This window comes from Anopheles coluzzii, chromosome 3, assembly GCF_943734685.1.
Source record: "Anopheles coluzzii chromosome 3, AcolN3, whole genome shotgun sequence".
Taxonomy (NCBI): domain Eukaryota; kingdom Metazoa; phylum Arthropoda; class Insecta; order Diptera; family Culicidae; genus Anopheles; species Anopheles coluzzii.
In genome coordinates this window covers 36,066,858-36,090,322 of record NC_064671.1, presented here as the reverse complement: position 1 = coordinate 36,090,322, position 23,465 = coordinate 36,066,858, and the positions used below count along the sequence as shown (strand labels likewise).

At 48.7% G+C, this 23,465-nt stretch overlaps 2 protein-coding genes across 4 annotated transcripts; one reads left to right on the top strand and one right to left on the bottom strand.

Annotated features, from left to right (window-relative positions):
* The first annotated feature begins 1,867 nt into the window (after positions 1-1,867).
* LOC120956477 (inositol-trisphosphate 3-kinase A) lies at positions 1,868-20,885 on the top strand. 3 transcript variants are annotated; one of them, XM_040377962.2, is made up of 4 exons: positions 1,868-4,005; positions 8,354-8,449; positions 17,629-17,729; positions 19,107-20,885. In XM_040377962.2, exons 1-4 carry the CDS (start codon positions 3,874-3,876, stop codon positions 19,939-19,941), a joined length of 1,164 nt encoding a protein of 387 aa, XP_040233896.2. In that variant the 5' UTR covers positions 1,868-3,873; the 3' UTR covers positions 19,942-20,885. The 3 variants fall into 3 exon arrangements, with proteins under 3 accessions (XP_040233896.2, XP_040233898.2, XP_040233899.2); XM_040377964.2 differs by lacking the exon at positions 1,868-4,005 and adding an exon at positions 7,769-8,212; XM_040377965.2 differs by lacking the exons at positions 1,868-4,005; positions 8,354-8,449 and adding an exon at positions 17,494-17,541.
* On the bottom strand, positions 20,126-22,769 carry LOC120956478 (alpha-ketoglutarate-dependent dioxygenase alkB homolog 4). Its single transcript, XM_040377966.2, has 3 exons — positions 22,512-22,769; positions 21,792-22,426; positions 20,126-21,722 (listed from the first exon to the last, which is right to left on the bottom strand). Exons 1-3 carry the CDS (start codon positions 22,611-22,613, stop codon positions 21,512-21,514), a joined length of 948 nt encoding a protein of 315 aa, XP_040233900.2. The 5' UTR covers positions 22,614-22,769; the 3' UTR covers positions 20,126-21,511.
* Between the last annotated feature and the right edge of the window lie 696 nt (positions 22,770-23,465).

The following is a 23,465-nucleotide window of genomic DNA, read 5'->3' as shown; positions in this document are numbered from 1 at the left end:
AACTCTTCTAGACAGCGTCAAACTTCTTCTGGCTTCTGTCTGCAGTCTGGTGTAGATAGCTCGTTTATCAAAACTCAACGAAGTGATGCCTCCCGTCTGCTCTATCACATAATTTCCCCTTCGATTTGCAAACACACACACAAAAAATGCAAATAAATCAACGCACAGTGGACGCGTTTGAGCCGGGTCTCTCGTCCAATCAAGCGGCAGCTTGGTCAACCGTGAATGAAGAAATGAAACAATTTGCCCCAGTTTCTGCACACCCCGCCAATGACGTCAAAGCGCCGGGCGGCCGTGAGCGATTCGTGTGGCGAGTGTGCGAAAACACGTCACAGACGCACTTCTTGTGCCGGCCACTGGCGAACACCCGTTGCCATTTGTCCTTTCCCGTCTACTGATGGACGAGTTTACGGTACGGCGCAGTTCCGTATCGCTACCAGTGGTGCTTCCGGTCTGGCGGTGGTACATGACACGCGCCAGCGCAAAGAAGCGAATAAAACCAGTTTCCAGTAAATGAAGAAAACATACATTTGATCAGAAAGCATCGTTTATCCATGGGGGGAGCATTGATTTGATAACGAACAGAACCAATGGAACCAGCTAGAACCAGATCACTTGCCTTGGCTGTAATCGGTCAGTGCCAGCGCGATGATACGACATCAGCTAACTGCGCTTTAGGAAATTGCGAATCGGGCCGGTTGCGTGGCTTGCAGGTGATCTATCTGTTTCCCACTTTTACGAAACACGTTTTAGTCATCAACTTGCTACGGTTTTTTGAACATTCCGGGAATTGATCAGACAACATGGGATACAGATAAACTACTTCATGACTTTGCGAAGGTGGTGAGTTTGCTGCGTGACTGTATGACGTAATTTCCCATTTAAAATGGCAAACACTATCAGAAGTTCCCTCAATTATCGCCTAAAGTTTAGTAGCGAAAAGAGTGATTTTAAAACAATATTGTTTCTGTGTGAAAGAATTATCGGATGAACGACACACATTACAGAGGCGCAATTAAGGCACCATTAAATAACATTCAAACTACACTAAAGTACTAAATAAATAATAATGCACTTAAGCTAAACACAACAATATTTTGTTTAAATAACCAATTAGGGTCAATATAGTTAAAAATAATTTGTTGAAACATTCATGCGGTTTTCACGCCTGGAAATTCAGAAGCATCATCTTTTCCCAGCGCATTCGCTGCAACAATCTTTGCGCAAAAGCTCATGGCTTAGAGCTTTCACGCGCGTTTTGCATTGCACTACTACACTACCAAAAGTATGCACTATGGATTGCAAGAGGACATATTTTTACGGGTAAAAGTTGAAAAACATTAAAAAAATGTGTTTTTTTTTTGTTTTTAAAGAAGAAGGTCAAAGCAATTAGAATAGTTAACAGAAACGTAAAATAATATAGTAAAATTTGATTTTACAAAAAAATAAAAAAAATAAGTAAAATTTAAATAAAATGTAAGTCATGTGAAAAGACACCATTCTTCAAGTAGATAATTTTGGGGGAAAATAGTGAAAATAATTTAAAAAGTAATAAGAAGAGCAATGTAATGTTGCCTTATTTCTGTACATTTTATAACAACTTACGCACCCTTGTATTATGTATTGTCTCTAAATCTAAATTCAATTTCTAAATCAAAAACAAAAAGTAGCTTAACATAATAAAGCGAAAATTGGTAAATTATACATAAAAATACATTCAATATTTCGCTTGCTCGCTGTTTATGACCACCAGCCGCGCCAACCGTCTGCCAATGTGCCGCTGTAACGATCAGCGGACGATCGTGCGCGCGCGCAACAAAACTAAAAATGAAAAAAGAGAAACCAACGCACGCTAGCGCCTTTCGATTCGCGGCTCAAAAGCTTCACTTGTAATCGTTCCGCCGATCCGAGCGGACGCGCGCGCGCTCAACTCCCTTTACAGCAGACACGCACCAGCAGCAGTAGTGTTGCTTCACGGTTTGTGTTCTCAGTTGCTGACGCCCTGATCTCTTGCTACCTTGCAGTGCGGCACAAACCGAAATAATCAACACGTAACGTAAATAAAAACGTTCAAGTGAAGGAAACAGTGATAGGAGGAGAATTTGAAGAAAAAAACAAACACACCCCAGAGCTCCAGTTTATCAGCACATTTCCTGGGTCAAGCGCCGAAAAGCAGCTACGGCACGCACACAGCCACATTTTCTTTCACTTTTCGTTTCGCCCTTTTGTCGACTTTCTTGCGTAGTTTTAAAACGGTGCGTACGCACTCCGGTGCGCTTAAAACGCGTTGGCCGTAAATTGTGTATGCCGCGTGTGTGAAGTTCGCGAAGTTATGAACCGTGGCGAAGTGGGGCCGGAAACTGCAGATAGCGTAAAATAAAAAGCCATCATCGGTAAGCTGCCTTGCTGCTGCCGTGCCGAAGCCGCTGGTGCTCTTCAGTGCGAAACGGCGTGTAAAATAAAGACCAACGAAACAGCGGTAATATAGCGACCGTTTTAAAGCCAAAAAAAGAAGCCTACATCGTGTGTGCGTCAAAGAGAGAGAGCGCAAAAAACAGTGCATTTAAAAAAAAAGACGGATGAAATTAGTCATCCAAATCCAACCAACAAGTGACGGGAAAGCAGTTTCATTTTCACCAGTTTTCCCCTCCGAAGTGTCGCCTGTGTGCTGTTTTTTTGTTGGGAAGGCGTGGAGGGACTAATGGTGAAGCAAAAAGAGAGTGAAAGTGTCCGTGTGTCCGCAACGCGGGTGACAAAACCCCGAGCGGGTGGTGAAGTGAACGCGACACGAATGTGGTGATGCCCTTATTGCCACCTTTGGCCAGCGTGCTTGTACAGCCACCGTAGGTTGCACCCGGGCGGCAATAAAACAGAGGGAGTGTTGTGTATTTGCGTACGGCGTGTACCAATAGTGTGGCGCGCAAATGAAAGGATAATAGTTGTGTTTTGCCGCGGCCCTTTTCGTGTTGTGCTACACCAAATAGTGCTGATTACACAATCAATATTAATTAAGCAAATGCAAATGCAGCCCACCCAGCAGCGCGACCAGCGGTGAAAGTAAAGGTGCCCATCGTTGCTACCGGGAGGAGAAGATCTCCCTGGGCTGTGTTTAGACCGCCCTTTGGAGGGCGCGTGTGTGTGTCGGTGATCGTTAGTGTGCTGGATGTGGATGGTGGTGGTTTCTGTTTTGGTGGAAAAATATTTACCCTCACATTAGGGTGCCCTCGACCCAACACACAGCAGTGGACTAAACCGGGTGAAAAACAAAAACATAAATCTTTTTTTCTGCGGAGGAGCTTGCGCCGCTGCTTTGAAGTTCGATTCGCGGTGCCCCGGCAACGTTGCGCAAAAGATAGAGTAAAAGGGTTAGGGCGGTCCCTTGTTTGTTTGCATCTTGCACTCTCTCGCACATCTAAACCTAAACGGAGGCATCTCCCTTTAGCGCGCGCGCGAGCGTCGTAAACAGTTGCAGCTGGAGACAGGTACATGCAAACCCTGTTAGCTGTGTAACACGGTCAAAGGAAACCAGTTTCACCGTTCTGTTCTCACCCGGGGCTAATACTATTCCCCCTCCCCGACCCCTACACACTACGAGTGGAGCGTTTCGTCTACTACTCTAAGCTAACGAGAGCACGGTCAACTACCGCCCCCATTTGCACATTCCACAATCGGCTGCAAACAAAAACAACTCCTTTTCTGGGGGGGCTTGGCTGCTGCCTACATTCCTGGCGGAGCACATTCTGCCGGCAATCGTTTAACAAAATAAAAGCAACGCTCGACGAGACACACCGGGCAGGCAGTACGAGTACAACGTAAAAGAAACGGAAGAAACGCCGTCGTGAAGCTCATCAAAGCGTTGTTGACAGGCACGGTATGACTTCTTCCATATTTCTCACCATGGCAGGATGGACTAGTGACAAGTTTCGTCTCTCCTGTATCGACAACAATGGTCTCAAGCGCACCCTGCTGAAGATGCTGATACTGGACAATGGCACGAAAAATTCGGTAAGTGTCTGAATGGGAGCGCCGCCTGTGCGCCTTACAACCTGAATAAGATTAAGCGATCACATCCGTGGGTGTCTCTGTGGCGTAATTGATAGACCGGGCGGGATAATACAAGGCGGGACGTGGACGGATTCTCATCTGGGAAAATCCATCTCATGATGATCTTTTCCACTTCAACAACTATGAAAAGCAAGCCTCAAATGAACTCAGGTGGAGAAAATACATTTCTTGCACCTTGGAACTCGTCTAAAGAGGAGGAGGGGTGGTTCTAGTTCAAAGTACACCCAATAAAAAGTGTGAAGGCAATTCATATCTCCGCTTTGTGCCTGTGTACACTGATGCGCCTCGTTGCGTTTTGTATATCTTTCGACCCCCACCCTCCCGAGGACACTCGAAAGCGGCCCGGGGTGTGATAAGGAAGTCATAAAGGAGGTAGTATCTATCCCCAAACTCATAAAACTCCCCATCGACCACCGCACCGGGGCTCTCTCTCTCTCAAAACACCACCACCATTGCTGCTCAGGCGTGTCAAATTTATTCCAGCACAATAGCAAAGGCAAATAAAACACTTCACTTCCTAGTAGTTTTGGGTCTTTGCACCCCCCTCCAAATGTTTAGAACATTTTGGCATTTCGGCCTCAGCTCGGTTGGTTTTGTTTTATGTTTTTCGCGGTACGCTTGAAACGGCTAGTGTTTTGGGTATGGCACACCGTTTACGATCGAACAACAGATCGAGCTCATCATTGAGCAACAAAGTGAGCTCCAACTAGTCAGCGAAACTCTTTTCCAGTTGTATTTTAAGCCGAAAGTTGGGATTTTCCCACCGTTGGCTGAAGAAACCTGCCGTGGCAGGTTTTCTTGCTTCAGCTGTCCACCGTTCGTGAGATGCTGAGCCGAGTGATGACGTAGAAGTCGACCTATTGAGCGATCAACCGATTTCGCATTATTATGTATCTGGTGGTAATGCGATACGATCACCGAATGATGGGCTCGTCTTCGCTTCTTGGGATCAAATGTTGACCCATCAAGCGAACGCGAGCTGTTGTGGAGTTGGGGTGAGGGCGGCTCTGTAGAGGGATGAGACCCCCATGTTGTCAATGACACTTTTCACGGTCATTTTTGAGCTACACCATGTTTCGAATGGGTCGGGTTTACGTCAGCAAAACCAGCAAGTCGTGTTCAGGGATTTTTATGAAGAATATGCAAATGTTCTTCTCTCGCCTTCCAGTACTGCGCAGGTGGAGTTTCTCTGCGTAGTCTGAATGGGGACCTCAACAGGCTGGTGGATATTGGAACATTCACGCGGCAAGTCAACCCCGATATGTTGCTCCACATTCCAGCCACGCATTTCGTCACGGCTGGCTGAGCTGGGTAATAAGGGTTAGGGAGATTCTTCTTCTTTCCCCCCCTTCAAAGTTGCCGAGGCTTTAGGTCTCTTGAAACTTGAAACGCAATTTATCCCGAGTGAACCTGTCTGGGCCGCACATTCATTCACAGCTTCACGCTAAAATAGTACCTGCAAACAGTAGTGGCCACACAATTGCGGAATCGCTAACGAGTCGCGGTGTAAAATTAGCGCCCCCGATGACGTTGTGAGATGACGACTGTATGGCTACGTCTTGGGGCCCGATGTCATTACAACGTGTAGGAGATTGTCCGTTATTAAGATCCTCTTCAATTTCCCGCCTCCTCCGTTGGCGCCCGGGCTTTTCTTGTCGCACGTTGGGACAAAGCTTGTTCGCTGGCCGCGAAAACCATCGGTACACACAGGCGCCTATTGACGGATCTGATTAGGATGCGGACCGGATTCCCGCACTGAACGCATGCACAGAGCCGGTGGTAGTGGCAGCGACACTCAACAGTTTAACTAACCTCAAAGAAGGGGCCCTCAAAACTAACCGGTTCCAACCGGTTTTACGACACGTACCGATGATCGGTATAGTGGTGGACGTTATGACAAGTGTATGTCATTGATCTGGACATTGTAGTGAAACCCAGTGTCTTGTGCAAGGAGCAGCTGTTCTGGGTGCGATTAAGGAACACACTATTCATAGCTCCACACAACCAGTGACTCGTGGCGGTAAGATCATGAACAGAAACAGACACACACACACGATCCAATTGACGTCATCCACACGTGCAGGGCGCATCGGCGGGGCAGCTGTGATTGCAAAACAACATGTGCACACACGCCAGCCCATTACTTTGGAGGACAATAGGGAGGGGTTATTGGAGGGATTTAATTTTCTTCCGGATGCTTCTTGCAACGGGCACGGGAAGGGCCCGGAACAGATGGAAATTAGCCTCGTTTGATGGAGAGCAATGGGCGGTTTTTGGGGTGGGTTTTTGATACCCGATGAATGACAGCCTGAGTGCCATTCGTTGCAGAGCGGAACCATCTCGCGTGCTTGCTGTACTAACAATAACCAGGGCTGTGTTACGCTCAGATTGCATGTTTATTGTTCCAGACGCGTGTTCCTGCTGCCAAATCCAAACAATCAACGAGCTGCAACACACTTTGTGGAGTAGTAGCAAATCGCCATCGGAACATGTTTTGTAAACTAGCATGTCACAAACCGAAGAGATTTCGAATTGTGTACACAAGGAAGTTGATCTTGTTTCGTGTGCTAATTGGTTCCAAGCTGCGCGCGAGTATTTCCCAAGGTTTAAAAACTGGAATCACTTCAACACGTGATCTTAGGAGCACGTAATTCTCATTTTCGAGGGACACTAAAAGCCTTTACTCTACAGTCCATTAGTGATCCCAGCGTTTGCAATTAGAACAAGTTGTACTTCTAATGGTAGGCGCCATCCACGCATCCGGTAGCGAACGTGTAAGTAGGAGCCGAGACGGGAAGCAGAATTCGTCTGTACCACGCCGAGCAAGTATGGGTTGAGAGAAAACCCAGCTGGAATGATCATCACCTTCAGGGCCTAATTATCAACCTGACGCATTTGGACCAAGCAGGCCCCCACATCTCCCCCTCGGGCACGGTTGTGTTAATTGCCATACGGCACACCACACAGGGCGCCGTAGAACCATGCCAGTATCAATATTTTAACAGATCACAACCTCATCATCTCACCGCCAAACCATTTGAATATGGCATGTCCTTGAGAGCTCGGTAGACGGAGATCGAGGGTGGGGGGGGATGATCGGGTTCCGGAGCAAAAGCCGGGTGGTAGACCCGGCGGCGCAAAGGCCGATGTTGTTGAAGCGACCAGCTTCAGCATGACGATGATGACTCAGGGCATTCGCAGTTCTGTAGTTCCTAATGATCTTGCAACGTAGCCAACACACGAACAACACACTTTTGTGTTCCTTCGTCCCTGTGTCCCGGCTCTAGGGCATCGATCGATCATCCTCCATCGATCACGGAGCACTTGGTCGATGGGTGTTTATTACTTAATCGCGTTTTAAACCGCAGCTTTACATCATGTTTGCGGTGCGCTGTCGCCACTAAATCGACCGTTTCGAACGACAACCACCCCCGAGAACCCGATTAATTGCACCGCTAGCGAGGTCACAACCGCGGGAGGGTGTACGTGGGAGTAGATCAGTCAGTGATCGGCGGTTGTGGTTAAAGTGGTTATGACATTTTTCCAACTAGACATATCCAGACTTTTTCGCTTTCTTTCTCCCGATCGCGCGGGTGCAATTCGAGAACGATCCGGCACTGTAAACACGATCTTCACGATCGTTTTGCAGATAGCAGTATGTTGCTAACTAACACACGGTTCTAATAATTAACGCGTTGCGCGATCATGCGTAAAATCACAAATACCACCCAACTTGGGAGAAAAGCCAATCCATACGAAAAAGATCGTTTTGTGATCGCTTTTGTGTATTGGTGTATTAGACGTGATTTGACGAAGCTTTTCGAACCACCAAAACAAGAAGCTGTCATAATTAGAGCGCAGCCGAGATACGGACGCCACACGGCGCTAGGGCACCTTTCCTCGTCGCGATTGCGATTGCTGGGTCACTAACCCTGTGCTGTTTGTTCGAATTGATCGTGTTGAAAAGGCAGAGTGTGATTTCTCAATATTCCAGCTCAAAAATAGCAACTTGCATATCGGTCCAAAGCCCTTTTTTGGTTGATAGAATCTCACATTTCTTCATGTGCAGTGGTGTTATCATCTGCCGTTGGTGTATGTGTGTGTGTGTGTGTGTGCATGTTCCTGTCTGTACAGCAGCACTATTATGGTACGCGTGATGGTGAAACCAGAGCTGCTATGTGTTGAAACAGTTGTCCCCATGCGTATCCCGCCGTTGCGATTGTTATCTCCCGCCTTTGGATGCTGGTTAACTAACCGACACTTCGTTCTACCAAACTTCCATTTTCAGAACATTGAAGCAGAACGTACCGCGACGGAGTATCTGGTCGACCAGGGTGTGCCGACGGCCAATGCCAACAAATCGCTGCTCAGCTTTCTCGCAATCGTAAGTGTCTTTTACATCTTTATTTCTTTCCCCTTCTCACACTGTTGTTGTTGTTGATGATGCTGTTCACCTGTCAGAGGACCAGAGAGGATGTCCCTGAACACGCGCGCCTGTGTGCGTGCTTCTCCTCCGAGACAAAAGGGCTCCTAGACCGAGGTATCATGTTCGGTATCCCCCGACATGCAACTCGACTGACCGACCGACCGACTGACGACTGGTGGTGGTTGCAGTGCGCAGTGAAGCGATGGCCACGCGCAAAACCATTAACTTTCATGTGCGCGACGAACGCGACTGCTGACATTTCGCAATTTATTGTGTCTCGCTCGCATCTCGCGTAACAGCCCTTCCAGCGGCAACGTGTTGCGGGCCGCGCGGCAAAACAAACGCACAACACAAATCCGCGTACTGTCAATCGCGCCAACCAGCCAACGGTCGCGGAAGCGTTCGGTCTCATGGCCTCCCGGCGGGGGGGTTTCATTGTCACTCTGTACTGCTGCTTCGTGCGCCGTCTTCTATTGCCCTAACGCGTGGCCTGGCCCTGGGTGCGGGCCCTGACGATGAGTGATGAACGCTGTCCAGTCCTCCGTTCAGAATCTTCTCGAGGTTCGAGATCGAACATCGATCGATAAATGAAGCGTTGACCATTGTTTTCTAGAGCCGGCTTCCAAAATTGGGACGCAGATGCTCCGCTCTGGTGCGCCCACCACCGTTTGGTTTGCCGTTTTAAGAAATTGGATGTCCGCTCTCGGGACATTAGAGAGAAGAGAGCGCTGTAAAACCGGCACTCCCCCCATTGCACACAGCCTTCCGTTTATGGTCAGCGTCAGTGCCGAAAGCGGAAAGATACCGCCCGCCCGATCGCAGATCTTTGGAGCGTCAGATCGTCTTTGCCGCCGCGCTGCATAATAAGTCATCTGCGCGCTTCACGCGCTACCATTGCCAGCGAAAAGAGCACGTTGATCTCGGGGTTGTTGCCGCTGCTGCTTCTGTGCGGATGCGCCCGCACACGTTCGGAAGGCAACACGCATATTGTGGCCATACACGCAGGTCGTTTACGCAAGGCCTGCGTGGTGATGACGGTGCTGCTGCTGCTGCATCCGTAATGTGTTGTGTACACGCGGAATGTTAACACACAAGGGGTTTTGTTGGGGTCACCCGGAATGCCATGCCGAAGACATTGGACTTTAATTATTCAGCGCTCCCTACCCTCTCCCTCTACAAGCCTCGCTTCTTTCAATGCTACAGCATACGTTTCTGCTCAAACCTTCGACAGGGCGGGGATATGATGCTTTTACTACGTTGCCGCCTATTCATGATTTTACCACCGTGTTTTGTGCCCTCTTCTTCGCCATATGGATTCACTCGTATCGCTAAGTTCGTTAGCATCAGTTACCGGTGGGATGGGAGGGTTTCATTGTTGCCCACTTTCCTCTCTCACACGCTCATCCAGTATGCGAATCCCGCACTGACGTCAAGGAGAAGGGTTCATGCACCATGGCCCGGGGTTCGTCGCCATCGGTAATCTAACGCGCGTTTGTCGACTCAGTGCTACGTGTGCGTGTGTGTAGGAGAAATTGGCCGATTGCAAACCGGATGGGAGGGGTGGGAAGTGCCCATACATGTATATTTATCTCCCAACGCTTTAATGCCACCGGGAAAGGCCTTTTTGCCACGCACATCCGGATGCATCACAGCAATCCGGATCCAATACACCACGTCACGATGGGAAGTTTCTTTTCGCCGGTTTCCATTTCAATGGGCCCCGGTTTTAGGAAAGAAGAAAGTGAAACAAAAACCGACACGGCACGGGGTGACAACACACTATAACTCTACACTTTTGCTCGCTCGTTTATTCCTACCTCCTCTGCCACAGCTGCAGCGAGGGACGTAAGTGCGTCATCAGACGACGAACGTCCGCATTCCCGGTGACGACGGTTGGGCTCGCTCGCTCGCTGTCCCACTTTCGCTGTGGTGTGGCTGTGGAAAAGTAACAACTTTTACCTTTTACTAATGCACCGAGCGGTAGGCATGACGCACAGCAGATCGGTCTGTCACGTTTCCACGGCACGGCCGCCGATCGATACGCAAATCGCGCCAATCTCGAGCGGGCAACCCCTGGGGGTGACAAAGGAGCAAATGCGACGATCTTTGACATTCTGCGCGTACTTGTTTTGAATGCTCCAGGTGTTGCAATGTGAGTGTTGAAGGCATTTAAAACCTGTGTTCAAAGCTCGTGCGTCATGTGCTTGATGATCATCCTGCTAAAAATGAAAACGCAGCCGCAGCAGACTTCTGTGCGCCATCCCTTCGCAGGCATCTCTAAACCGACCAAGATTTAAAGATATCATTTAGAAAATGATGATTATAATTTTTACCTCCCCACAGACGCACACACACACACGCGCGCGCGAAATGATAAATAAAAACCATTACCCTTGGGGCTGACTGTGGCTGTACCGGAACGTGACCATCAGGGCCGCCGCCAACCACCATCATCACCACACGTCATATCTGCCGGCGGGTCACGTAATTGCTCTTTCACTTTACACCCTTCCCCACTGCCCAAAGGACTCCGGTGGTATGAAAAAGTGCACACTACTATATATCGGGCGTGTAAGCACGCCGATTAATGGTGGCCCCGCTCGGGTCGCGCTTGCCACTGGCGGCCGGGCACAAAAAACAATTGACACCGGAGACGCGAAAACCCTTTGCTTTTCGCCACTCGGTCCCGTGCACATTAATCCCTCGGGGTTGTAATTTATCTGAATTACCCTCAATTAGCATACGGTGCATTGTTTCCACCCCGGGAAGGGGCATAGGAGACGGTAGTTCGCGCCACAGTACTGCATGTGACACTTGTGAGCGGATGACGAGGAACGTACGCGAGCGCGCGCGCGCACGCTGCTCACGCGTCCGCAGTTGTGAGACGTGGCGCGACCTGCCCTTAACACGACAGCCGGCAGCCGGACACACACAACACACGCAAGGGTTATGATTTAATTAATAGAAATAATACTGACGTGGCAGCAGTAGTGGCTGCCGTTGCAGTATTGTGTGGATTCGTCTAATCCCGTGTGGCCGTGTGGTGATCGGAATGGGGATGCGTTTTGTTATGGACACGCTTGGACCACCCAGAAGAAGAGTGATCATGTCTCGAGCATCTCCATTGTTTGTTTGCAATTCAGTCGTGCTTTGATCGATTGTGTTGAATTTCAAATTAACGATCGTTTTGATAGTTGTGCCTTACGAGCCCGGGGGTTGATTTGGAGTGCTATTCATCGATCGTTCCAACAGTTTCCTGGATTTGGGGTGACTTCACAGGTTTGACGAAAAAACGACCCAAGAGGCTTCTTTAAAGATTAAACTTATTAATGGCCACTCAGCAAACGAAGCCAAGGTGGTCCCATACTTCCGTTCTCACGGGCAGTGGCCGTGATCTTGCCCGATGGGCTTTTATCCACACCGAAAACAGTTTCTTCAATTTAAAGCCCCAACAACATAAAAAAACCCACGACCTATTCAGAAGACTTCTTTGCTTTTTGTGCCTTTTTCTCCCCAAACACCGAATAACGAATAGATCCTGGGGCACAGAAAAAAAAACAGACCACAGATACATCGCAAAAACCCTTCCACAACCAAAAACAGCTCCACAAAATCATCGTCACGCTTGATAAGATCACGGTAGCGCCCGCGGTGGCGACGAACCCTTGCCTGTGAGCATTTAACGCTCCAAAACGGGCGACTCCTTACTTCCCATACCCTTCACTGCCGCACTCTAAGGTCGATCAACCGGAGTTGAGGAGGTTTGGCCTGGCCGCGCACTGACCCGTTTGTTCGCCTTTTGGGGTCGACCTCTTCGCAGCCGCAGCCGCCGGCTGCTGGAGGAATAGGAGGATGGAATCAAAACAAACGATGATCACTGGAGAACACAACTCGCTGGCAGCGATCGACGGCTGGGCCGACGGTTACACAGTCTGCCGGCGAGACTCCATTGTTATCGCATTGTGGTGGTAGGGCGAGGGTGCAGTAGTTGCCTGCGTGGCGATCTAACAATAGGGCATTAATTAAAAATAGCGCGCACGTAGGGCACTATCTATCTTGCGCCCGCGTACCCCCATTCGAGGGCGGACGTCATCCGCGATTGACGTGAAGCGCGCGTACGGTGCGAACATGCATAAATGCGTGTAATTTACCAGTGTGGCAGAAATGCGTCTGGAAAGCGTCTTGGGAAAGGCGGTGTCTGATCGAGATACGCACACACACACACAGAGGGCGCTGATGCTTTCGCTTCGTTCGCCCGCAAACGTCTGCTTGGAGTGCTCCGGGGTGAGTTATCACCTCTCGGGTGTGTGTTTTCATTTTAATTAACCGTTAATGTGCAATGTCTAAATCGGAAACAATCACAACATCGACTGAGCTGATGGCGTCGGCGTCGGCGGCGGCAGTGGGCCATCAGCAGCGGCCCTGCCCTGACCCAGTCGCCTCGTGCATAACCTTGCGCGATCCTGAGTTGGATTCGGTCCTGATAGTGAGAGTAAATCCACTGCTTCGATTACCGATTGGCGGGCGCCCTGAGCAGGCTTGAGGTTCAACTTCATAACACAAACGTTTGGATACAATTCAGCAACATCAGCGCTATTAAAAGTTCAGAAAAGATTTGATTCAATTTCCCAACAACCAACAGAGTGGGTGACGTCAATAATCGTTATCAATCCGGCCTGGGGTTGTTTTGAGTTCGCTGCAGCTAAAAACGACAAACCGGACAGGCCCCCCGGTGTGGTTTCATTGCTTTAAGTTTTGGACTTTTCATTGCCCGTGTTTAGCCCGCCCCGAGCACCGCAAACGTGGCGAAACGTGAGCCGCGCGTTCGGTCTCTTATCAACCCGCGGAACGGTTTTGGTCAAAACTCGAACCAGTGCGGGGGGCACAAACAAACACATACTAGCCACTGCGTTGCTAATGCCGATCTTCTTTCTTGGGTGTGTGTGTGGATGCGTCGATTGCTTTCCGGTCGTCGACGTCACTGCGTCACTTTGGCCGTACACGCAAATCAATCTTTGCCCAAATCGAGCACTAGAATGTTGTGCCCCGTTGCTAAGGGTACATCGTGTAGGTTTGTTGCTGCCACCGTCGCCACCACTGCCGCCACCAAAGCACCGCAAAGCAGTGCAAAGGCTGGGAAATTATCTATTAAAATATGTAGCCAACCACACGTTCGGCATCCGGGACACACACACAAACACATAGACTGTTAGTTGGTCGCTGTTGTTAAGCGCTTGGAGTACGCTATTTAAATGTACAGAAATTAGTTGTTTGTAATAAAATGTAACAATGTAATACAATGTCTAGCAAAAGTCTCAAAAACATCAAAGTGCGATGTCTAAGGAAGGTTCCATAAAATAAAATACAGAAATAAACATCCAACAGTCAGCCAGCCAGATGGTCTAATGGTACAGCAACCGACTGTTATAGGGCCAGTCGTGGATTGATTCCAAACAGGCACCTCTTCTCGCAGCATGGAACTTACTATTTACTATGTCTGGCATAAATCGCGCATCAGCTTCTAGGCCCCGTAGGCGCATTTAACTGCTGCCTGATCCAGAAATCTTTGTCTTAAAAGAAGGCTCCCTCATTACCTTGATGCTAGCTTTGAGATTTTAAGTCAAACGCGCAACATTTTCCCATACTTTGTTGTTATTACGATTCATTGCACAAGCGATTCACCACCAAAAGGTCCAAAAACAAGTGAGCAGTTATTGATGATGATCCAACAGAGACTCCCACAGAAAGCTCACAGATCCGTTTTTTGCGTAAAGCAACCATTGCATCCAGACTCGTCATCTTGTGCTCCTCTCGATGATGGTACGGTTGAACAATTAGTGTAGGTGATTTATATTCCCACCGGGCGGCCGCCGGGTGGGGGCAAAGCGAAGCCACACATGAATAACAACCGCTCGTTGTATCGCTCATCATCACCTGAACAAGACATCGTTACTCGAGCGCTTCCGAGATTGATAAATCACTTCCATTAGAGCGCTTTACACGCTGCTGTTTTCACTCTTTTTCTTTTTGTCTGTGTGTTGTCTCCAGTAGCTAATAACCATTCCTGTTGGCTCTTCGGAGTGATAGGGTTGGAATTTTGGCAAGCACAAAAAAGGCACTTGCCGGATGTTCTCAGGATCATCGGGAGCAAACGCCGGTACGGGGTGAAGTGGCTCACTCACGCTTACCTCACCATCGAGGGTAGCTCCGGAACGCAGGCATTGGGTGCTCGATTTATTCACCTCTCCTCCTTCTCTTCCCACTGCAACCTGTTTACGAGACGTCTAGAGGCCCTTTTGCTCGTGGTATGATCCTTCCCAGACGAAGGTAACAGACGCACAGACCTCTCTATCTTCCACTCCTTGTTTTGCTGGAAGGATTGGAAAGGAACAAAATGGCCACAGACAGACAAGAATATGTGAGCTGCTTTACCAAACACCAAGCCAACAGGGTGGGCAACAACAGCAGCCGGAGAGAAAAAAACACACCACCATCGAATACGACATTTTATATGCCACCGATACAGTCAGCCGCTGCTGTCCGCAACGGTTCGGTTTGACGTCAATCGCAGTGCTGCGGCGGCTCTGCGACGATGTGGAGTGATTTTGGTAGAGCGAGACAAGCGATCGGGCGCTCCGGAACCGCTGCCAAGAAACGTTTACACCACGCACGCAAACAACGGGTACAAGAGCGCAGACGGGAAAGAGACCCTGCGCCTCTGCGGTGTGCCCCCTGTAGCTGCGTCTTGCGAAAGCCTCACGAAAGGTTAGGTCGCGACGGCTTCTACATGGCACGGTCGTGTATAGCGCTAAGTACATGGTTAGATTGCATGGGGGCAATTGGGTTGCACGGTTGAAATGCACAGCAGAAAAAGCGTGACTCCGGAGGAAGGGGCTCGTCATCGACACGTAGGGATGAGCGCTGACTGGTGCATCAACGTTTACTTGGAAGATCTTCGGGCCAAGATCTTCGGGGGCCATGATTGCCGCCCGGGGAAGTAGAACATGTCACTGAACTCCTATCAATGGAGTTGAACGCCACCGAGAAGGTTCTTGCGCTCCCGGCGTGTTGTGGGGAGAGGCATACCGAGCAACCGGCGCAGCAAGCCAGCAAGCCAGCCGCAATGACGTCAATGGTGTAGCGGATTCCGAGCCTTTTGTTCCACCTTGCCAACAGCAGACAACCCAACGCACGCTGGAAACGGAATGTGCCACAGTTTCCTCCGGCTGCTGGTGCTGCTTGTTAATTCCACCCATAATACCACACGCGCCACCATTATCATCATCTGGAGAGCTGGCCAATTAAATTATTCGACGATTTGGAAAAGTTGCCGTTGGAAACTGAAGCGAAAGATTCTGCAAGAACAAGCTGCGCACGCACACTTTTCCTCATCAAAACACCTTCACCTTTTGCGTCGTTGCGCGTGCACGCGCAGTCACCTCCTGTCCGTTAGGTTTTGCCAATGGGAGCAATTAGCCGTCGCAGGCGGAGCACAAAAATTATGAACCTCCGGGTGTGCACCGTACGCTGTTGTGTGCTATATTGAGCGCGTGGTGTACACTTCCATCTTCCGATTTAAGGGGGCACCGCGGGTTCGTTTGTTTATATTGCGGCCACACAAGCACTTACACACACACAGATAAACTCTGTGCCGCGATCGTTAAGAGTTGGTTAATTGAATCCACCTGCGATTAGCTTCCCGCCCAATGAGAAGGAAAGAGAGGCACGAATATATACCCGGAAAAGTATGGCCAAACCCGCGTCAAGAGGAAAATAATCGGTTCCAGCCATTACACCTGATGCGATCCATATGGGTTTTTTTGGTGGAGAGAGGTTCTTTTGATGTGAATGTGATGTATTGTATATACACAGATTCCACAGTTTGTATGCAGCAGTTGAGTCACCGGGGTCTAGGAATTAGCACAGGGCATTCGACTGTGTGTCCTTGAAGCGAGGAATACATTATGCTTCTGCCGTGTGGAGTGGCTGGTACAACCAGCTACAATCCGCGATGGTTCCAGCTCAGTGAACCAGAGCCGTACACGTGCCACAGAGTTTGAAGTGTACACCGCTTCACCGGATATCAGCAAGGCCACCAATACCGTCCGCGTGATGTACTACAATTTCAGGAACATATCCATGCTCACGCCTATACGCCAAGGCACTCTCGGCTCCAAAAAAAGTGTCTTATTTGTTTACGGCGAATATCTGGATGCCCGATAGGGATAGGTTGTCCACAAAGATAGTGAAGGAGGCGGTGGTGTGCTTCAGCCTCAATCTACCACGATTAGGATGTCGCTCATATCTAATCTAAGGTACATCGCCGTATCTTAGGGTGGCGCGAGTCACTGCGGCACCTGAAGCTCTTCCTTAAGATACACTCATTCTTGGCATCCATATGGGTTTAGGGGGCGGGGGTGGAGAGAGGTTCTTTTGATGTGAATGTGATGTATTGTATATACACAGATTCCACAGTTTGTATGCAGCAGTTGAGTCACCGGGGTCTAGGAATTGGCACAGGGCATTCGACTGTGTGTCCTTGAAGCGAGGAATACATTATGCTTCTGCCGTGTGGAGTGGCTGGTACAACCAGCTACAACCCGCGATGGTTCCAGCTCAGTGAACCAGAGCCGTACACGTGCCACAGAGTTTGAAGTGTACACCGCTTCACCGGATATCAGCAAGGCCACCAATACCGTCCGCGTGATGTACTACAATTTCAGGAACATATCCATGCTCACGCCTATACGCCAAGGCACACTCGGCTCCAAAAAAAGTGTCTTATTTGTTTACGGCGAATATCTGGATGCCCGATAGGGATAGGTTGTCCACAAAGATAGTGAAGGAGGCGGTGGTGTGCTTCAGCCTCAATCTACCACGATTAAGATGTCGCTCATATCTAATCTAAGGTACATCGCCGTATCTTAGGGTGGCGCGAGTCACTGCGGCACCTGAAGCTCTACCTTAAGATACACTCATTCTTGGTCCACATTTAGAGTTGGATCTTGCAGATCTTTTTGTTTAGCGGAACGAATCTCAGATACTCGATGGTGAACAGCAATATCTCACTTGTCATGTACTTCTCCTTCAGACCACTAAAGATCATCTTTTCTTGTCCTTTTCTCTTCCCATTTCAGAACGCTCTCGAGCTGAGTGCACCCGCCAGTCCCGTCCTGCTAGAATGTAACGCTCCAACCGTTCCTCCCGGCTGGCTGCAGTTGTCCGGCCATCCAAAAAGGTAAGCGACGATCACACCATCACACTTTTTTCGATTTCTTGTCCTATCTGCTCGGAATCGGAATCCGATTCGAAGTTTGATTGATTGATTGTGAAATGCTATATTTAATCCACGGCCATCGCGAGCCCAGTTAGAACCGCGCACTCAACTGGACGCGTTGTTTTGAGAAAGAGCGAGATTGCGCAAATGCAAACAGCTGATAAATCTGGGACGCGCGCGCGTTCCGGGGCCATTGGGTGTTCCCGGGGTTGATGCTGGCTGGGGCAGACACTCGAAGACATAACTTGTTCGCCGATGATCGGTGTTGTTATACGGAGGCTTGGACTTGCCCCAGCCAGTTATGACGTGCCGTGATCGTGCTATTGTTGAGGTTCGGCGCCGGGCGCCGTCTGAGCCGCTCAAACATCACTGCCGGGCTCGGAAGACAAGGTCAGAGCAGGCAAGGAAATAGCCGCGTGTGTCGCGTGTTTCGAGTGTGTTGAGCGGACACAGATCGCACGAAAGTTGGCCTTTTGGTTCGAAAGGAAGGCTCTGGGAACATGCGTACACCCTTCGAACGCCGTAGTGTACGTCATCAGTGGCCTCTCACGCTCCGAGGTACCGATAATACACTGGGTGCGGTACGGCTTTCAAACCGTGGATGGTAGAGATGGTATGGTGGTGGAATGCAAATAACAAAAGTGTCACAAAAATGCTAACTTTGTGTAACGTAACATTCCTCACCGGACCGGAGCGCGAGCGCACCCGATGACGTCAAGCTCTGGTGCGTGATGATGGTGGGCATAGACCAGCCCAGTGGCGAGCTGGAATTTCGCAACCAAGACGTTAAAGCTCTCCGGCGTGCGTTGGTGTCTCGTAGCATCTGTTTGCGCATTTTAGCGTCTTCCTGCCTCTTCTTTTCGTTGCGCATTCACAGTAGCGGAACGGCGGGGCGTTGGGGCAGATGAATGTTTTCTTTGAGTTTCGAATTTCGTACCCGAATTGGTTGATGGAAGAAGTCACGATTCAGTCTCGGCATAAAAGGGAGATTTTGTCGTGCATGATAACTTGAAGCCAATCGGGTCATTGGTTGATCCATTAGGGTTGATTGTTAGACAAGGCATTATTGCGTTGATAGTTCAAGATATTGATGAGAACATGTCAAGAAGTTGCATCTCAAGTTTCTCAATGATTCATTCGACTAATTCCTCGAATATCGCACAACACACAAACACTGCCGATGAGTAACTTGTAGCGTATAAAGGGTGAATCATTGCGTGTAGCAAGACTTCGAATAGACTTCAGTAGACTGATAGGAACCTAGAAAACGAATTTCCCTGTTACAACATCCAGAACTCCACTCTAATATCTTCAATGTCTCTCTTTCTCTCAATGCAGCATCGCCCCTCTAGCCAATGGGATCGTACGGAAGCGCATCTCCGGCCCGAACGACACCGAACTGCTCGCCTACCGCCAGCTGATGGTGGACCCGCACGCCATCAAGGTAGTGCCCAAGTTCCTGGGCGTGCATCAGGTCGCGGGCGAGCATTTCATCGATCTGCACAACATGCTGCACGGCTTCACCGAACCGAACGTGATGGACATCAAGATGGGCTTCCGAACGTTCACCGAGAGCGAGGTGAGCAACACCGCGCTGCGGGAAGATCTCTACCAAAAGATGATCGCCGTCGACCCGTCCGCACCGAGCGCTGAGGAGCACGCCCGGCAAGCGATTACCAAGCTGCGCTACATGCAGTTCCGCGAGAACATGTCCTCCACGCAGGAGAAAGGGTTCCGCATTGAGGCGCTCCGGATGCGCGGCTGCTCGCCCGTCACAGACCTGAAGACGATCAAAACCGACCACCAGATACGCACTACCATCGGGCACTTTGTCAATGGGCGGCGCAGCATCGCGAAGGACATCCTGAAGCGGCTGCGGCAGATGCGCACGCTGATCGAAAAGTCGGAGTTCTTCCAGCGCCACCAGGTGCTCGGCAGCAGCGTGTTCATCGTGTACGATGACCACCAGGTGGGCGTCTGGCTGATCGACTTTGCCAAGGCGCTGCCGCTGCCGCCCGGCACCAAGGTGACGCACCGGCGCCGCTGGCAGATGGGCAACTGCGAGGAGGGCCTGCTGCACGGGTTCGACGAGCTGATCCGCACGATGGAGGCGGTACAGCAGCAGGCGCAGCACTCCTCGGTCCGGCATCAGTCGCGTGCGACGGACGTTTAAGCCGCCGGGGGGAGGCGCATAGAACATGTTTTAGTCGAATCTTAAAAAGGCGTCTTTCTGTTAGGGCTGGTCCCTTCTTGCCGCGTGTCAAGGCGTGAAGCTAGTCATCAATATATGTTGTGTTAAAGCAGGGAAGTAGGGGAGTTTTTTTTCTGTAGATTGTACCCCCATTGTACCCCCAGGTAGTCGCAATGTGTGGGGGAAACGGACAGGGATAGATGAGGATATGTAAGGAAGGAGGAAAGGGGGATCTACGGGATGATCATTAAAAGACTGAACCCTCGCCGCAAAGAACAGCGATACAATGTGAGCGGAACCAACCGAACCAAACGATCACGATTGGGAAAATAAGATGTCCCCAGCCGATCCGTACCGGGCAAACAAGAAACACGCTCATCCCGTGCATGCGTTTAGTGGCACCGTTTTGCGGTTTTTGGTTTGCGCAAAGGTATCATGTTCTTTGAAGAATGTAACGTTGTTCCATATTGGAAAAATAAGCAAGCTTATAGAGTTTAAATGTGATGATGATGTATGTCGAAACAAAACGGAGAGCTAGAAGAAGCAAGGGGAAACGTGAAACAACAACCCCGCGTAAACGTAGATCGTAACCGGTTGCGTGCAGCTTGTAGGAAACTGTCAATACACTATAGCTACTCTAACTAATATGTACTACTACTGCTACTACTATTACTACTACTACTGCTCCTTACTGAAAAGCAAATCTCTTCCTCCTAACCAATCAAACCAGCCAACAGAGTTCCGTTCTGCATACTCTACTCATTACTAACGGCAACTATTTAAGCTACCAGGTTTGCATAGAGAAATAGCAAAAGAACGCGCATGTTAATATATCCACTATAAGCTGGCAGACCATTGCATATTACCTTGTTTATTATTTAATGTGTTAAAACGTTTAAATTAATAAAATATTGAAATCAATTTTACGACGGAACGGGTTTTTTCATGAAAAGATGAAAGCAAGAAAGAAATAAGCGTTACTAAATTGTTTGAAAAAAAAAATGGTAATATCACCAATATTTTTAGAATTTTAGTTGTCCTTGGGTTTATTCACCGAAAGTAAGCAAATTTTAATTTTCGAAAAACTCAAAACCCCTTTGCTTAACGTATGCTAAATAATGCGAAATGGTTTTTTTCGTATCCGATAGCCGCGATGCGTGTCAGTGGACGAGGCGAAGGTCGATGACTTGGTTATGAATAAAATAACAATTTACTATCGTAATGAATGATACGCGAGCGATGATTTTAAAAATTCAAACACATTCGTTGTGTATATCACTGAATTGAGCACATATTTTAGCCATGCGTTTTCATGTTTCCGAAACATAGATGGGCACATTCCGAATAGCGTGACACAGTTTACACAAATTGGAACCATTATTTGTTTGACCGGTGCAATACTTTCTTTCGATCGGTATAATTTACAAATTTGCTGAGTAATTTAGATTTAAAAGATGAGTTTTACATCTGCTTTCTTTTGCAGTTGGATGGTCTAATTCAAAAACATTACTCAAAAATCATCCCAGCTTCCGAAATTCTGCTTTAAGACAGGCTAGCTTTCAACCTTAACTGTCCGGTGGTCCCAAAATTGCTTCGCTCGCTCGAAAATCTCTTCACTTTGACCGAATTCACTGCCACCTTGCAAGTACATGGGTGTAAATTCGCGATACGCTAGGCAGACACGGCGCTCTGTAATGTCCTCCCGCAGAACGGAATGTTCCCACTGGTAGCGCGGAGGTCCGTACAGGACCAACAGTGAGCGCCTAAAAATAAAAATAAAGTCTTTTAACAAGGAAATTCTCACTAAACGGTAATAAAATTCGTCAGCCTACCTTGGCATCGGTATCCGTACGATCCGATTCTCGTAACCGGCCAGTGCCTCCTCATCCTTCAGCTCCCCGAGCAGATGCTCCCTGTATTGCTCCAGAAAGTGTAGATTATACTTTGTCTTTCCCTCCTCCCCTCGGTACGGTGACATCGTCAGCACGGAATCGCTCAGCAAATTTACCGTCACGATCCGCTCGCCCCAAATCCAGCAATCGTCAATGTGCGGATCGATCGAAGCTCCACGCTCGGGACAATACTCCAGCGAACATTGCTCGATCGTTTGAAAAGTGGCCAGCAGTGGGACCTGCTCGAACCGTCGCTGCACAAATTCGCTCAGCTGCGGAAACCCGGCAAACTGGGCCGGCCGGAGGCGTGTCTTTTTGAAGTTTGTTTTCGGACCAAAGTTCTGCTTCCGCCGACCGCTCTGCGAGACGTCCCACGGTAGCTCGTCTAGCCCTTGCAGCAGCTCTGCCTCCTCGGTGGTGGTTAGGAAGTCGAGATCGATGTACACGCCCGGATAGTCTTCGCCCTGGACGCCACCGTGCTGGGGTGTATCGGAATGTTCCGCAAGCACCTTTTCCCAATCCCATCCCGGGTAGATTTTGCTACAGCGTGGACAGTACACGTAGGAATCGTTATTCTGCAAAATAAAGCACCAGACAATTGGTCGTTATACATTCAAAACCAACCGTATCTCCAGAGAAGCACATGAATTTCACAATTACCTGAAATGTGCTGTAGAAATCGATTGGCGCGATACCGAATTCGGCCTCGCAGCTTAGGCACGTTCGCCGGCCCTTGCAACCACATGGCCGAGGATGATCCATCGCAGTTTTAGTTGCCAAAACACTTCACTACACTTATTTTAACAAATGTTGGCGATTTATTTCACTTCTGCGTGCCAAACTTGGTTATTCGCTTCAGCTGGCGGGCAGCACCTTTGACTAACATCGTGGCGGCGCACTTGTTTGTTTACGTTTGAAGGCATATGACAGTTCCGCCACAGGGTGGCGCACAAACTGGTCGTTAGTTTCGAACAGTTTTAAAAACAGTTTTTTTTTTAAAAACGGTTAACATTTTAATACCAATATTTTGAATTAGTTTTTCATCTATATCAACAAACACGCACCTTTACCTGCATGAAATGGTCATACAGGACATAAGAAGGACTCCAGTGTGGTGGTTCATTGATACTAAAACGTGCATTAAAACTTAGATAAAAGTACATTCGATTGGCGGATCATATTGATCTTTGTGCTGATAACTCGGTTGAAAAAAAATTTTTTTTGTTAATTTATATTGCTACACGTGACTTTGCCTCGTAAACAATGCACATAAACCATTCGGATGCTATAAAAATTAGGATAATACACTACCATTAGTGGATATAACATAATTATGTATTGAATAATATTAACAATAGAGTTAGTGGAATCAGTAAATAATTGTAAATGTGATAGTGATTCGTGTCCAAAAAGATAGAAGAGACAGGAGGAAATTAAGGAGATATAAAATACTTTTATCGGTATGATTTGTAATATCATTAGATACGATCATCAGATCAGAATTAGATTGCCATCGCTGTTGGTGATCGAAATCGTGCATTCAGATACAATGATTATTCTAAACTGCAACTCCGTTAAGGATTGCAAAGATACGGCTTAGGAAAGGGATTGACA

Bases quoted from the DNA above. Each gene is read 5' to 3' on its own strand.
- LOC120956478 (XM_040377966.2), bottom strand. From the start codon at position 22,613: ATGGATCATCCTCGGCCATGTGGTTGCAAGGGCCGGCGAACGTGCCTA. The intron at 22,427-22,511 runs GTAATTGTGAAA...TTTATTTTGCAG, and splicing joins ATTTCTACAGCACATTTCAG to AATAACGATTCCTACGTGTA. The intron at 21,723-21,791 runs GTAGGCTGACGA...TTTTATTTTTAG, and splicing joins GTACGGATACCGATGCCAAG to GCGCTCACTGTTGGTCCTGT.
- LOC120956477 (XM_040377962.2), top strand. From the start codon at position 3,874: ATGACTTCTTCCATATTTCTCACCATGGCAGGATGGACTAGTGACAAG. The intron at 8,450-17,628 runs GTAAGTGTCTTT...TTCCCATTTCAG, and splicing joins TGCTCAGCTTTCTCGCAATC to AACGCTCTCGAGCTGAGTGC. The intron at 17,730-19,106 runs GTAAGCGACGAT...CTCTCAATGCAG, and splicing joins TTGTCCGGCCATCCAAAAAG to CATCGCCCCTCTAGCCAATG.